This window comes from Elephas maximus, chromosome 9, assembly GCF_024166365.1.
Source record: "Elephas maximus indicus isolate mEleMax1 chromosome 9, mEleMax1 primary haplotype, whole genome shotgun sequence".
Classification (NCBI taxonomy): Eukaryota; Metazoa; Chordata; class Mammalia; order Proboscidea; family Elephantidae; genus Elephas; species Elephas maximus.
The window spans coordinates 92,414,305-92,431,765 of record NC_064827.1 but is presented as its reverse complement, the minus strand read 5'-3'; the positions used below and the strand labels follow the sequence as shown (position 1 = coordinate 92,431,765).

At 38.2% G+C, this 17,461-nt stretch overlaps 1 protein-coding gene across 3 annotated transcripts in view; it reads right to left on the bottom strand.

Annotated features, from left to right (window-relative positions):
• Window positions 1-17,461, bottom strand: part of PCSK5 (proprotein convertase subtilisin/kexin type 5) — a 492,175-nt gene that overhangs the window by 207,910 nt on the left and 266,804 nt on the right. For 2 of the 3 annotated variants that reach the window (XM_049895206.1, XM_049895204.1), the window contains exon 10: window positions 11,817-11,920. In XM_049895206.1, coding sequence (XP_049751163.1) covers window positions 11,817-11,920 — 104 coding nt within the window. Of the gene's footprint in view, window positions 1-6,569; window positions 6,920-11,816; window positions 11,921-17,461 lie in introns of those variants that run through there. The other variant, XM_049895205.1, reaches the window with a different exon arrangement.

The window sequence follows — 17,461 nt, the reverse complement described above, 5'->3', positions numbered from 1 at the left end:
TAGATGCAGTGGCCTTAGAGTCATGTGTTGAACTAGGGTGGGCTTAAGACTTAGGATTGCTTTTTGAATCTTAGGATCTGGTTTATATTGTAGACACCGGCATCAATATTAAGATCTCTCTGGACATCAGATAAGGGTGGGCTTAGCCATCTTTATAGAAATCTTATTTTAAAAAGATGTAATCATAGAAGTGTTCTACCTCCTGTTCATATGGGCCATCTTATTGATCCTGCGGAAACCCTGGCGGCGTAGTGGTTAAGTGCTACAGCTGCTAACCAAGAGGTTGGCAGTTCAAATCCGCCAGGTGCTCCTTGGAAACTCTATGAGGCAGTTCTACTCTGTCCTATAGGGTCGCTATGAGTTGGAATCGACTCGACGGCACTGGGTTTTATCGATCCTGCACAAGTTTCCGCTGCTAGGGCAGTGCCCATTTACCATGATCTCAATGTTTCTGGCCCTGATGGGGGAACTTAAAACTGGAGCTGCATTGTGTGCCTGGAAGATTGATGCTGGAATCCGAACTGACATTCATGTACTAATTTCAGTAACAGAGTCTCTTCTGTTGACCTCAATCATGTTTTTCCCTTTCACATTTATAGCGCTATTACTTGGTAGATAAGACGGTCTGCTGGGACTACCTTCACAAGACAGCTTGATGATAGTCATGGTGCTAAAAAAAAAAATTTTGATGATAGTCATAGAACGCTTCAAATAAAGCCTTTCACCACTGCCTCACGTCTGTGCTCATGTATCCTGCATAAGTCAGTATTTATAAGGACCATTCACCTCAGATAGTAATGTTCTAGTGGCCTCCAAATGAAAAAGAAAAAAAAAAATTGAATTCATGAAGCTTCAATCATTTTTGGTAATGAAAAACTGTTACTGTAAAAAGAATATAAAAAATAATAACAGATTTGTGCTTAGCACTCAGTTAAAATTCTAAGATTTTACTTCTAACTTTTCCTAGAGATCTGGTGCTAAAGATAGCAATGAAATACCTAGTCAGAAGGTACCGGAATACTCTATTTGGTTCTAGTAACATGTGTTACTTTACTGATGAAGGAATATGTCCTGTGAATGTCAAAATTGAAGCAATTGGTAGAGGTTAAAAGGAATAAGATGGACCTCCAAATGGATATCATTAAAAAAAACCTTGTGCCTTTGAAATATTTTAGGGAAAAAAAGCACAGAGTTCCAGGCAATAAGACTGCCCTTTTTTAATGAATTAGAAAAAGGTGCTTCTTTCTTTAAGGTGGACATAATCCCAACTTCAGAGCACATGGCTTGGTGAGTGGATCACAGGGTGGACTTCAGACCCCAGTTAACCCCTTGGTCTGGCTCCCTTGTGTAGTTAACCCGTACAACCAATGTGACAGCCCTATCAAACCATCATAGATACTTCTTGCATTTTAAGCTATCTCCTCTGATTCTTTATATGATATGGTGGCATTCAGTAGGGGTTTTAGGCTTCTAAGGAAAAAACTGGACACTCACCTTTGCCTTGATTCTACAGATACTTATGAGGGCAAAACACAAAAAGCAGCAAATGTTTTCTAGACAAAACTATCCCACACCATTTATTAAGAAGGCGTATACATTGTAGCTTCGGGTGGGTTTAACAAAAGCAATGCAGCTCTCTGAGTATACTGATGATTCTAAGTTGGCTCCATTGCAGAAAAAAGAATATTAATGTAAAACTTCAGAGAGAGAAAAAGTCATTTATAAATGCTAAATGCTTCTGCCTCTCTGCTTAACAGTCTTACAGAAACTCAAGATTCTAACCAGAATTATGTCGCTCACTTTAACTTTTTGCAAAGTAACATGGCAAGTACAAAGTTAACAAACGCATGCAAAAGAAATTCAAATACTGGAAGTTAAGTGGCTTTCTGAAGGTCACAGTGAACAATAATAACTAGCGAAAAGCCTTTGGTCAAAGGAAATTTGTGAAGGCTTCTCAAATCACAATTTCTGGCTCGACATTTTTCAAGAAGCAATCTTGTCACCACACCCTTTTGCCCTGGATTTATTAAAGAACCATTTCACAAAGCATTTCTTTCTCTTCTTTTAAAAAAAATGTAGCAAAGATGGTTCTATATTCCAGCTCTATAACTCTTCTCATTTAGACAGAGGCCAAGAGAAGATGAGAAAATTTGCTGAATGTCATAGTCCTTCGAATCACAGATATACAATTGCATACTAAGATAATATACAATGATCACTGCAGGAGCGTTTCCATCCATTTCAGCAGAGTCCATTTCTTATATACATGTCATTTGCAGGATATATCATAGGACTTAAGAGCCAGAATTGACTTGATAGTAATGGGCTTGTCATAGGACCAACAGATTCACCTCATGAATTTAAGAAATAAAGCCGTTTCTGAAATCGGACTAGCAACTAGAATCAACTTGCTTGAAAGTCATTATTATTACCCAACTCACTTTCTGAAAGTACTGCTGTGGCTCCAAAATGGTTTTCAAATCAAAACAGAACTCCTAACTCTAAGATTCAAGCAGCCCTGCTCTCTGTATATTTTAAGTCACTCTCCTCATCACACCACACCTGTCTTTGTTCTACCAGCTGTACATTTTTGCCTACACTGTCCTCTTCTTCCTTACACTGCATCACCTTTTTCACCACAGTCATCTTGTACACAGGCTCACATAATGTTATAACCCCCAATCTTCTAGAACACACAAACAAATAAAAGATACATCTGCTATATCTGACCAATAACCCTAGCAAATATTTCAGATACATCTTAGTTCCTAAACACAAGTTAACTCTAATGCTCTTGGAAACCCTGGTGGCGCAGTGGTTAAGAGCTATCACTGCTAACTAAAAGGTCAGCAGTTCGAATCCACCAGGTGCTCCTTGGAAACCCTATGGGGTAGTTCTACTCTGTTCTATAGAGCCACTATGAGTGGGAATAGACTCGATGGCAACGGGTTTGGTTTCGTTCTTTTCCAATGCCCTTAGTCAAATGCCTTCTGCCCTCTGCCAAACTGTATAAACACGACTGCCTTGAGATATTTCTCTATAATCATGCTTATTTACACTTCTGATCCGGGTTATGTAAATGGCATTAATATATTTTATTAAGATCAGCATATTTTGCTTTCTTTTTCAATACATTTGAGCCCATTCAAATGCTTGTTTATTGAAATCCAGGTAGTCTTCTAGAAAAACAGAGAACATGAACAAGGAAGTTAGCTATTTATCCAGAATCATCAAATAAAAATTTAAAATGTGAATGATTCTAATGAAAACAAAAACCCAAATTAGACAAAATAGACCACAAAGCTGAGAATAGGAGTGATACAAGAGATATGTGAATACAAATTAGCAAGTCTAATATCTGACTGGAGTTTCATTTCTAAGTTATACACACCATTTTAATGGCCATAGCTCTACACACGTATGCATATATCCAATTTTTATTATAGGAAAATTTTATTGACAGACTATTAACTGGGTATGTAGCATTAGTATGATAAATAACTTTCAATGAGTGCACTATGAATGAAGAACTATGCTAAATTCTTTATATGATACTGTTTTCCTCATTCTTTCCAGTGCTCACTCCACTCAAGTACGGTGGTCTCTGCATTTCCTCCGATCTGCCAAGCATGCTCCTGCCACTTGGCCTTTGTACACGCCATTTGCCCTGCTTGTAACACTTTGTATCTGATTAGCCACTTGGATTGTTCCCTCACTCCTCAAGCTCTCTGCTTAAATTAGAAAGGCCTTTTCTGACAATCTAGGGTTTAAAAAAATTATAAGTTGCCCACACAAAGATTTGTATGTGAACATTCATTTATTCATAATCACTCCAAACTGGAAATGATAAAATTGTTCATCTAAAGGTGAATGAATATATGTTCAATGGCATGGATGAACCTCAAAAATATTATATGGGGAGGAATAAACCAGTTTCATATGCCTCTATTTACAGGAATTTCTAGAAAAGACAATCTAATCTCCACTGACAGAAAGTAGATCAGTTGCATGGTGTGGGGGTAAGTGGGATATAGGGAAGAGGCACAACGGAACTTTTGGGGTGAGAGAAATGTCCTGTACTTTGATTGTAGTAGTTATTTACATGATGTATTTTTTTTTATACACTTGTCAAAACTCATTGAACTGTACGCTTACAATGGTGCTGTTTAGTGCATATAAATTTACCTCAGAAAAGTTGACTAAGAAAGTATGTCTATTTGTTTATTTACAAAGCTGGGATTCAACTCCAGGCCATTTGACTCTGGCGCCTGTGCTCTTAACCACTATGCTGAGTGACTTTTTTGTTTTAAATAAATATGAAACCTCAAAAAAAAAAAAAAAAATGCTTGCTGAATTTCAAAATAGTCTTTGTAGGAGAATGTAGGTGTATGTATGTGTGTATCTATGTAGTTTAATAAGACTTCTTGGCTTAAATACTTTTTGGGTATCTTATTTTGGAACTGGACTAAGAATTCAATTACAAGTGGGTTAAAGAAATCCATTTCATTATTTTACAGTCATAATGCACTTTTGGCCTAAAAACAGCATTTGCTGTGGTTGATCACCCTCTGCAATCCCCAGGCTTAGGGCTTGATAACTTTTATTTGTGTCTAAAATGTCAACTGTAACTACCAAATACAGAGATTTGCTACCATTAAGGGTAGTCAAACCCATGTACTGAAAGAAGAGTTTTAAAAATACCTCGGGGAAGTCCAGCCTCATTTGAATTAGTAATTCAAGTTTCTTCAGATGACTACACAAAAAGAAACATCAACTTTGTCTTAAATGTAGACATTTTGCATACTGTTAAAAAAATCATATTTTATAATCACAACTTTTATATTTTATAGTAATGACCAAAGAGTTGATAAGACATTGATAAGCTACCACAGTTCAGATTCCTATCATTAGCCCCTATATCAAAGGAATTACAGTAATTACAACCTCTAAGATTTAGTAGGTGGAAGTCAAGGTGTCATTTAAACATGAAAATGCACTTGCAAACCAGAGTTTAAGTATAGTTGTGTTACCCATTGATAGAAGATTATGGGATAAAAAGATGTGAAGCTACATTAGTGATAATTTTATTACAAAGTCCTTAATACATTTTCTCAAGCCCACTCAAAGTAATTTAATTAATTTAAAACCCCCAAACAGCATCCTAATTCACAACATAATTCTGTATCTTTATCTTCATTTCAGGGAGTAGGAAGCTGCTAAGTATGAGAATATACTTTTCAGGCTCTTTTTATGCTTGGTATTTTTCATTTTCAAAGCACTTTTTTCATTTAATTCAGCTTCCACATTATATTTGGTGTTAGTTACCCACATTCTGCAGAAACCAAGGTAACAAAAAACAAAACCTTACTGGTTTCCTCAAAGGCCACAGAAAGTATCAACGGCAGGCTTTGTACTTGAATTTAAAGGTTCTTAAGATTGTGGCAAAACCACAAAGCTACTCCAAACATAATTCTCTTCATTAACTAATTAAATATGGTATACAAATGATAGGGAAATAGTGCAACCATCAACATTTTAATTCTGTTTTGAAGATGGATATTAAGTGTGAAACCACACGTATTTAAAACATATAATGTGGTATGAAAAAACAAATAAAACAAGTACTCAAAAGACCTACAAACCTAATACTACTGTTCAAAGATAAGCATGAAGAAAACAACACTTTTCATTTGTAGAAAGTATTTTTAAACCTCATATATTTAGTCGGTATAAGTAGGACATTACTATGAAGACAAGTGCACATTTTGGATACAAGACTCTAGATCAAGCAATGAGTAAGCAGGGCTTCTGTCCAGGGTTCTATATGACTGTTTCCACACAGATGTTTAAGGAAATCATCCACCAGACAGAATAATAATGGTGAAACTCCTAATTTACGTGTGATTCACATCTTTTTGAAAAAATGAGCAAGAAGATATCCTGTCTTAGTTATTTTAGTTCATATATACAATGGTCAATAAATACAAAACAAAGAAAGGTCTGAAGTCAATAAATATGAAACGAATGAGTTCACAGAGCATAATGGTATGAAACATAGAATCTTAAAAAAAATCAGGTGGCATTTCCAGTGAGCAAATTTTATCAAGTAGAATCCAAAGTATTTACCTCCCTCTGTCTTTGCATTATATAAGAAATAAATGCCTTATTCCTGCAAATGGGATCGGGACCAGCGTCAAGCATCTCATTCTAATACCATCTCTGACACTGACCAGCTGAATGACATTTTATTTTGACTTCTCTTCAAAAACATGGTCTTCAGGTTACCAATTAAGGTGCATTATATAGCTTTAATCATAGCTACCAACATTGTATCAGCATGCTAGGTGGCAAAGATGGAATATTATTTGTACAGTGAAATCATAAAATAATATGAAACATTACCCTTCCAAATGGTAACACATGTGAAATCATTTCATACACTCAAAAAAACATTTCAAAATCTTTAGTTTCAGTTCAAACATATGGCATGCTTAACGGTTTCAGCACTTCTAATTCTTTTTTAATAAGTGTTACAAACGGAAAGCAAGACAAGTAGATATTAAAAATATATTGGAACATCTTAAAATTATCAGCCCTACCAGTGGAAATAAAATGATGGCAATTAAAAGGAATCAAGGTTATTAAAAGTTAAGGCCTTGGAAGCTAAGAAGTCATGTTAGACTGTCAATTGTTTTCCCCATGGTGGGAAATCAGTTAGAAATTAAAAAAAAAAAAAAATCTAGTAGTAGTTTAGTTGTGGTCAAAGAAAGAGTCAGTGGGGGTTGGGGGGTTCAGCAGCATGCTGGTAGAAAAAAAAAGACTTACATAGTCTGGGAGGGCAGTGAAATGGAAGGCGTGGTAACCTCGCTCACTTAGTTGTCATTTTTGATTTTCAATGACATTTTTTTCATTCTTTCGCCTAGTAAAGATGACAGAAGGTCCTAATTTATTATCTGATGTCTATTCCTGTTTCTAGATTTAAGAACTCTTAACTGCATATATAGTCATATAACCCAAATACAAACACTCTGAAAAAGAAACAAACCAAAAAAAAACCCTGAAGCACTGACGTGGCATGCATTCAGTTATCATTGTCACTGTGTACGCAAACCAAAGATGAGGATTCGGTGGGAAAGAACCAGCCTGCGTGGCATAGGCTCTCGGAGGATGGGGAGGGCTGGATTTGCAGGTTTCTCAGGTTAAAGCAGTAGAAGGTAGGAGATCACAATAAAGAAGTAAACTCTTCCTGAAATGACGTGAGCCATGGCCTAGATTAAGAGTGCCCAGAACTAATGTTCACAGGATGGCTCTCTGGTCCACATATCCTATATGTACAAACACAGCTGGTCAAAGTGCCCATCTGACACTGAGCTAGATGTTCTCTACGTTACGCGCCTTCTGCAGATGAGGTTAGGCTACATTTTAGATGATGAGAGAAGTAACAGCAACACCTTTATCTCACATGACCTGGCAGATCGTTCCCGCCCCATGCAAGTTAAAAAAAAAAAAAAAAAAAATGGTGCAGTGTAAATTTGTTTCTGAATATAAATTCTACCATGGCCAGATCAGATTAGGTAATGCCGTTGTGCGCACGACATTTCTTTCCACTTTCTGAGTCCTCGTCAATCTTCACTGGCCTGGCAAGCTGAAGGTACTCAGGGAATTTGTAACTAAATAAAGACAGCATAAATTAAATCCCTTAAAGAAAACCACCAGGAATGGCAAAGGTTCTCAACTGTACAGCTGATTTTTACATTCAGGAGGGAGTGTTAAAAAGAACAGAAAAGATTTTTCATAATAGGAAAGGGAAAGGACCAAGAGAGAAGAGAAGTAACTGAAAACAAAATGAGCAAACAAAAAAATCCCCCACAAAAGCAAACAATTTAATGCCAAAGTCAAGTCCCTGCATTGCAAGTGTTGCTCAGTAGCAAAATACTGGCATTTGGATTTTAGTTCTCAAGAGACAGAGTATCACATCTGTTCATCTGGTCTCAGACAGTTTCCTATTCTCACGTACAATCTCAAGTAGGTCTTTGATAGGCACGTGCTATTCATTCTACTGAAAGAAAATATCTCTGGGAAGATTGGAGTCAAAGCGTATAGTCTGAAATTTAACTGCGATAATTCACAAGATGAACAAGTAAAATGTTTGGTCAGCTTCCACAGCATATATTCATTGGATATGTCTGTTCATTTTGAAAAACTAATCTGTTGTAAGAGGCACTTTAATTATACTGTAGGAGGTTATTATTATTTAAGAAGCAGCAGGGCGGAATACATCTTAGTTCAATTAAAATGGTTAAAAATTAAGGTAACACTAGCATAAAAATGTTGAAGAGTGGCTTCCATTCTTGGGGCTTCCCTCACTGTGAGCTCATTTCACTACAGGATCATTCACAGAGTAAGGTTATACTGAGAACACAGAGAATGGAAAAGAAAGTTCTCTGCACCCAGCTCATCCGTGTGCAACTCCAGAGTAATTCTACTCTCAGAGAAACAAACACAAATGAGTTAGCAGACAGGCAGATCCTTCTAGCATTTTAATGTCAACTTGTTGCCTGGATGGGAGTCTGTGCATGCCAGTCTACAGGCAGCTAGCAGTTACTTCAGGCAGAAGGAATCCCCTTCTATTTGCCAGATCCATAAGCCATGTGGGCAAGTATGGGTCAAGTCTGCCTTGAGGAGGGGCCCACATCAGTCTAGATCACATGCCATCTAGCTCCATTCTCTGTCTAGGATGTACTACACGTGGGTCTGTCTGAAGGAATAGAAAGATATCGAATAAAACGGACCTGACTGTTCCTGCGGGTGCGTGTTTTCCTGAAGTTGTCAGTGATGAATAAGACTACCAAGCCTATTGATGTTCAAACCTGAAGCCAAACTGGTTGCCATTCTGAGCTGCTTCTGCTTTATAAGATGAGAAAGGAATTCTGACATTGATACTGATGTCTCCATTGCGGAAACCCTGGTGGCGTAGTGGTTAAGAGTTCAGCTGCTAACCCAAAGGTCGGCAGTTAGAACACCCCAGGTGCTCCTTGGAAACGCTATGGAGCAGTTCTACTCTGTCCCATAGGGTCGCTATGAGTCGGAATTGACTCGATGGCAAAGGGTTTGGTTTTTTTTTTTTGGTTTTTGCCTCCATTGTAGCCAAGTACCTACTGAGCAATTTGCTATATTATTCACATGATTTTTTAAAAAAACACTCTTCAAACAAGTTAGATTGCTCACCATTAGGGCACAAAAGCAACCCCAGGGAAGCACAAGCACAGGTATTTCTTTCCATGCATATGTTTTACCAAATATTAGAATTGAGTTGGGTGGGAAAAGGGTGAGCACCCATGGCTACATGCTTCTGTTTGCAGGAGACTTCTGTTTTTTTTTTCCTGCTTAAGAAAAGCCAAGGAACCCAGTTGGCTATTGGCTCCTGCTAAGCAAGGCCTGAAAAAGGCTGCTTACCTAATTTAAAGAACCAACTCTTGCTGAACCTCTTCCAAGCATTAGCTATTTTTTATTCTTGCTGTGCTTATTTCATAAGTCAGTCCCTCCTTCTCCAGTCCTAGTGACCTACATTCTTTACTTCCCCAAAGAACCCTGCTTCCCCTGCTCACCTCTGCTTCAATCACTTCTATTTGTGGGACAATAGGGAGAATATGGCAATGTTCAGGGTAGGGGAGAAAATAATTCTTCATCAAAAAGTTTTTCCTCTTATCCTGATCAGATATGATGAAATATGGGGTTTACCTTCAACAAAACTACAAAACAATTACACCGGGAGCCCAGACCATCCAGAATAATTCATCTATGAAAAAGCCAACTTTAATTGTTACTCTTGGCAGCAATCTAAGAGAAGAGTGAAATATTATACTAAATATTGCCACGTGCAATAGTAAAATACTATTTCCTTCTTGCCAGAAGCAGTGTCCAGCCCCCTTCAGACTCAGGTTTGGATCTGGTGATTTAGTCTCAACTCTGTATCCCCCTCTCCAAGACCAACAGAGGTTTTCAAAAGAACCGTGTTTTTATTGGAACCATTTGCTCTTTTTAACTTGCCAAAAAGGAGTAAGTAAAACTATGACCCTTATTTGGGTTAAAGTTGACTCCTTAAGCTTCATGGAGGTCAACGTATTTAGTCTGCGAAACTTCTAGTAAGCAGTTCGCTGCAGAGTTGAACCAGTCAAGGTTATGTTTTGGTCCCTTCCTGCAACCCTCAGTCTCATGGATTTATACAGGAGGATTTGGAAGCATGTGAAAGCTAATCAAAATGAAACATACATATGGCAAATTACAGCCTGGATTTTCTGGAACAAGCAAAACTTCAAATATTTTTGATGCCACCCATACGTTTGTAATTTTGGGATCAAGCATCTTGATTTTAAGTTTAAAAATCAAGTTCAAAAAACCCCAACAGGTATTCACAACTATTTAAGATTAAAAGCTTATGGGACGCTGTTGTATTATCTAGTTTCCAGGCGTGGAAAGGTGTTTGATAATACTCAAAAGCAAAGGGACAGTCTTCTTTTTTTTGAAAATGGAATAAAGTCTTTCGTGAAGATGTTAATTGAAGGACTCTTTTATGGGTCTCTGGTTCCTTGGAATATTTATAGATTTTGGCTTATAACCAAATGAGTGTATAATAAGCTACTTGCAAATAATTTTTTTAAATACACATTTCCTGCATAAATATTTGCATATGTCAAATACAATTCATTAAAGATATATTAAGACCATATATAAGGTATAATATGTAGATAAATATTATTCAACTTCCAAAATATTTACATTGGGGAAGCTAGGGCCCAGAAAAATTAAATGACTTGCTCAGGATTATTTAGCAGGTTACCAATAAATTGAGAATTAGGACCTCAATTTCTAAGTAGATATTCTCTCTGCTATGTAAAATTGTTTTCCATTCATGTGGTTGTTGTTGTTGGGTGCCATCGAGAGGGCTATATAATGATACCATGAATATCTGGAAGTAAATTTAAATCTGCAGGTATGATAAAAAGTAATCCTTATTTGTAAATTAAGCTAACGCATTGAAACTTTGGTATCTGCAACTTGAATTAATATATTAAACTGTAAAACATCTGTTTTATAGAATTACTTTCTTTTTATCATCACATATATTATCTATGACATCAAACAAAATGGCGACCCTTAATAAGACAGTTTGAGGGAACTATAACCTGTATCAGCCATGGAAGAATATTTGGCACTTTATTGTTATCTCTTGTGCTATATAACACAATTACACAAAGACTGCACACGATAAAGCTTCATAAGAAGTTATAACTAACTTAGTCTGTATAAAGCAATCTCTCTTAGAACTATGCCCGTTTTTTCTGTTTGTGTAAGCTAACACCAACAAAAAAACCCCAAGATTTACAAAATTATTAAATTAGCCTAGCAACTAGCAGAATTATACTGATGTGGAACAAGATATACCAGTTATTATTTAAGAGGAAACAGTCACTATCAAATTTGAGGAATTTTAAAATAACATTGCTACAAATACCACTCAGATAATTAATGACAGCAAATCCTCATCTCATAGGTCAACTAGGAAGTTGGTTGATCTTTTAAAATATTGACCTATGATGTGGGAAGCCAAGGAAATCTGCCTTAAATGTGTTGTTTTGATTTAAATTTTTTTTTTTTTTTTTAATTTGCCTTTAATTTACTGAAAGATCAAGCTCTCGGTTGGTTAACACAAAATTGAAAGTTTTTTTTGAGGGGTTCTATTTCCTGCTCTCCATTTAAAATGGAGGAAAAAGAAAAATATTTTGCCTGTGACAGAATATGAAAGAAGTTCTCACCCTTAAAACCAGCAGCATTGGTTTTCCAGTCATTAGCGTTCAAATGTCCTGCACGGGAAGTCCTGACAATAACATGCTGCACGTCTCTCCAGGTCAGAAACGGACTGGGGAAAGACAAGGTAAGAATCATTGTACCAAAAAAAAAAAAAAAAAAGATGGGGGCAAGCAGAGAGTCACAAGCAATTAAAAAGGCAAAATCAAAATGGCAAAGTACTGAAAACAAAGAGCCAGGACTTGGGGCTTGGGAGGAAGAGTCTTGTTCTCAACACGGAGAGGTGACATTAGTCTGGGGGAGGCGGAAAATATAATCTCACATTTAACAAATAATATGATCTTCTTCAGTGTAACCTAGTCTTTGAAAGGGCGAGGATTTCCGGTTTCCTCAACAAAATTGCTGCCAATTGTGGTATCTTCAGAGTCTGAGTGAAAGCTTGCATTGTGGATAGACGATTACAGAGTAAGCTAAAAGCAAAACTGAAACCCTCTGGACCACTTCTTGTTCATTTGTATAGCTAAGGCACTTGATTTGCAATTTACCAAAGAACTTAGCAATATTTAGCCTTTTGCATATATATATGTGAGATATAAAAAAAAGCCTCAAATGAAACCAACTCCATTTTCAGTGTTCTTCAAGGAAGAGGGTATATAGTATGGAGACCAAAGCTGGGCTCCAAGGTACAGACAGATACAGAAGTATTCTTTATTTGTAATAAAACCCGCTGCCATAAGTATTAATTATTTAAGGGGCCGTAGTGGAGCGATGGTTAAACGCTTGATTGGTAACTGAAAGGCTGGCAGTTCAAACCCATTCAGTGGCTCCACAGGTGAAAAGACCCAGCAATCTGCTCCCATAAAGATCATAGGCTAGAAAACCCTATGGGGCAGTACTACTCTGTCACATGGGTTGCTATGAGTTGGAATCAACTCGATGGCACCTAATCTATGATTAACAACACCTAATTATATTAGGAGTCCCTAATGGCTACTAAACAAAAGGTTGGTGGTTCGAATCCACTCAGAGGCACCTCGGAAGAAAGCCCTGGCATTCTACTTGCAAAAGATCACAACTATTGAAAACCCTATAGAGCACCATTCCACTCTGACACACATGGGGCCACCACGAGTTGGTACTGAATCGATGGCAACTGGTTTGGTTTTGGTTGAATAATTATATTAAGTTATTGGAGATCTATTTTTTTTTGTTGCTGGTGACTGTTAGTAATGAAGAGCACAAAGAAGCTACTGAACAGGAGATACATCTACTGAAGAACTGCAGGGCTAATCACAAATACACAGAAAATAAGTCCAGGTACACATCCACAGACTTGTTCTCTTTTAAAGACTATATGTATGTCTACACACACACACACACACACACACACACACACACACACACACACACACACACACACACACATACTAGAAGGTACGTGCCTCATTGGGGATGCATGAAATTCAAAACCAGGATACTTATTTAATTCAGAATAGAATTTGAAGTGTGACACTCTTATGATTAACTAAGAAACCTGGCAATTGTCATGCAGCTCGTATATATTTTTTCCCTTTATTTGTTCCTAGTATGCCACCTTCATTTTAGAAGGAATATCTGCAAAGGATGGGTAAGAAGACTTGAGGTGTGACAGGGGCATGAGGTGGTCTCTGTGCACACTCATGAGTGCAGACGGTAGGTACTGGGATCTCCCAGGCGTACGGGGAACCTAATGTCTTTGTTGTAGCTAATGGAGCGTCACCTTCTACTACATTTTTAGCATCACATTCACAACATATGTGGTTTTGAGGGTGGCCTTCTAATAATAGGGGGCACAGCAATCTGATTCTAGCTCCTTCATTTTCTATGTAACACTAACCTCTCACAGTTCCCCCAGTTAGAATGTGAGTGCTAATACCTTAATTTACTGGGTTGTAGCAACTTAATGAGTTATGGTAGTGCCAAGTACCCCAGTGCCTGGCACATAACAACCTATTAAGAAGTGGTAGATATTACATTTTGATAAATTACAAACCGCAATTCTTATTTGGTGGCTTGAATATGATGAAGACAGGAAGAGAAGAAAAGCACTCTAGGGTTCTTATTCCTTTTTTTTATTCTCTCAGATTAAAAATAAAAGCAGAGTGAGCACTGACATTTTCAAAGTTTTCAGAGGGGGCAAAATTGGATCTAGATTATTCTGTGAGGTTGCTTTAACAAAAGACCTCATATTAATGAAGTTAAAACCCAAATACATGAACTTTAAAAACAGGAGAGCAATGAAAACAGAATTATTTTTGTTTTGATGCAACTCTTATTAGAAGCCTCTTTTAGAACCTGAAGGTAACTTTCAAGAAAGGAAGAGAGGTTTATGATGGATCCCAGGACAGACTTTCAGGAGGCGGGGAAGTTTTGCTTCTGAAACAAATAGCATGATTTGGCCCTTTGCTGATTAATAGTGAATTCACATGATAGTTCAGTAGGCTTAATGCACTAATATTAGGAAAATTAGGCAACAAGTCAAGGCATAATTCTGATTTAGTCTCAACATATGATGCTCTAGCATTGCCTGGATGTGACATTATTTCCCTTCTTTCCCAGGGTAGTTATTTGTGTGAGGGGCAAAAGCAACAAGAATAAAGCTCTGTCCAAAAGACATTTCAGATACTTGTTTATGGTAAAGCAAAATCCTCTCCAATGAACATACATGCTTTTATCTTGTCATGAGTAAACTGCAAAACACCAACAAGTACCCTTACGTTTGATATGTCAAAATCAACCTAGTGTTTTTAAAATAATTTCTGCTTTACAGTTGAAAGTTTCAGGTTTAAAATCTTACCCTTTGGAAAAGAAACAAGTGTCTCATGTTACCTACCACCAAGGCAAGATTCCTTCAGAAATATCAAGGACAGGGATCCGACCATTAGGAGCTAAGCATTTTCCCTAGTGAAACTTAGTATTAAAATAATCACAAGAAGAACAGAGCAGGGAACATTTATCTTGTACCATAAGCAGCTGTATTCAGGCAGATTCAAGAAACTTCTTGTATTCAACTCTGCCTGAAGAAATAGGAGTTACTTGCTCTCATGATGAGTTGTAAAAACTAGAACTTGGAGGGCATGTAAGTAGAAAAAATTAGCTTCAGGAAATTGGCACTACATGCGGAAAGAAGGAAGCATTTAGGTGATTTTACTCTGACATCTTACAATCCACAACTTCGGACTTGATTTTATTTCAAAATTTCCAGAATTTAACCAAAATTAAGTGAGGAAGATGTTATAGGAAACCAGTGGATTAGGAATCAGTGGTGTTTCTACCTGTGTGAGGGTTCCTAAATAACTCAGGAAACCTCTAGTTATCAGTTGCCACCTAGTCAATTCTACCATATAGTGACCCCATGTGTATCAGAGTAGAACTGTGCTCCGTGGGGTTTTCAGTGGCTGACTTTTCAGACGTGCCGTTTCTTCTGAGGAACCTTTGGGTGGAACCTCCAAGCTTTCAGTTAGCAGTTGAGCACGTTAACCATTTGCACCACCCAGGGGCTTCAACTCAGGAAACAGCTCTAGACTGATTTTGATAGACACTATTTTTTAGTTGTTGCTAGTTTCCTGAGGTAGGGGCAGTGGTGGTTTGGTCATAGAATTCTCGGCAATTTCCAGCCAACGCACCTCCTGCCCAGCCCCCACTGGTCTGCCATAGGAGGTCTGAGTGTTGTATGATGCTAACAGGTTTCAGTGGAGCTTCCAGACTAAGACAGCCTAGGAAGAAAGGCCTGGTGACCTACTTCCGAATATCAGCCAATAAAATCCTTAGGGATCACAACGGTCTGATCCACGACCTACCAGGGGATGATGCAGGACCAGGCAGTTCTTTGTTCCAATGCACATGGGGTTGCCGTGGGTTGGGGGTTGACTATGGCAGCTAACGGCAACAGCAGTATCCTGAGAGGACCTTTCCTTATGAGAAACTCTCATTCACATTTTATCTCCTATTTGTATTTATGCTCACAGGGATGATGCAAAAGTGAAGTCTACTATCAAAGATCTGGTCAGTCACACATAGAGAGAAAGCAGAGAAGGGAAAGCTGAGAACTTCCTTGGGAAGTTGCTGGGATCTCCATAGTGCACTGCAGTGATGTAGGCCCCCTAAAGTTTACCCGCCTGCCAAATACCTCTGGCCCCACATTCCACTGGCCCCTGAAAACCAAGACCCTTTCACCTCCAAGAACAGAGAGATTAATTAAGCAATAAGAGCAACAACTGAGAGGTCAGAAGTCTACCTAACCTGGAGAAAAGGAGCAGAATCTCTCAACTCTGAGCCAGGTGACCACTGCCCCATAACAAGCCACATGTTGTTATGCTACCAGGGGCAGTGCCGGTTCAGTGGTAGAATTCTCACCGTTCATGTGGGAGACCTGCGTTCGATAACCAGCTGGTGCACCTCATGTGCAGCCATCACTTGTCGGCCAGTGAAGGCTTGAGTGTTGCTGTGATGCTGAACAGGATTCAGCAGAGTTTCCAGTCTAAGACAGACTAGGAAGAAAGGCCTGGAGATTTACTCCTGAAAAACCAGCCAATGAGAACGCTATGGATCACAATGGTCTAAGCCCATTGTGCATGGGGTCACCATGAGTCAGCTAACAACAACAACAAATTATGCTACATACCCCTCAGGCTTCTCCCTGGAATTATGGGCAATTACTCTTAAACAACAATGTACACCAAAGGGTAACATTTATAAATGTCTGCTATTCAAGGTAATCAGAAGAACCCGATTTTCTGGAGAGTTCTTTATACGTAAATTTTTTGGTTAAGAAGTTTTGTTTCCTTTAATTTCAGGGTCCTGGTGGCGCAGCAGTGAAGAGCTCTGGCTGCTAACCAATAAAGGTCAGCATTTTGAATCCTCCAGCTGCTCCTTGGAAACCCTATGGGGCAGTTCTACTCTGTCCCATAGGATTCTTAAGTGTTGGAATGAACTTGACAGCAAGGGTCTTTTTTTTTTTTTGGATTAATAATAACGAACATTTAGTGACTACTTGCCCAGTGCCAGGCATTGTATATTTTATATGCATTCTTACTGTGTAATCTTGAAATCTGTGCAATGTAGGAAATAGTCTTATTCCCATTTCACAGGTGACAAACTGAGGCTTTGATTTACACAAAGTAACTCAAGTACACCCAGGTTGTACTAAGATTCACACCAGCTGTGCTTGTCTCCAGTTGGATCCACCAAAGTCAAACAGAGACATACACACATTGGCTGTAGGTCACTTCTTTAACAATTGGATCAGGAAGTCCAGTGTGGCAATAAGTGTTATTCTTCCACATAGTCACAGTTGCCTCATTTCTCTCAACTTGTTGATTTTTGTTTACCACAGAATTCAGGAGATTCTTGAGTCTTGTTAATTTGATTTTAAGGTTCTAAAGGCCTAAATTTTTGCATATTCTATATAAGGTGAGGAAACCCTGGTAGCATAGTGGTTAAGTGCTACGGCTGCTAACCAAAAGGTTGGCAGTTCAAACCCACCAGGGGGTCCTTGGAAACTCTATGGGGCAGTTCTACTCTGTCCTATAGGGTTGCTATGAGCTGGAATCGACAGGATGGCAATGGGTTTGGTTTTTTTTGTTTTTGGATCTAAGGTGAACAGAAAGACGTA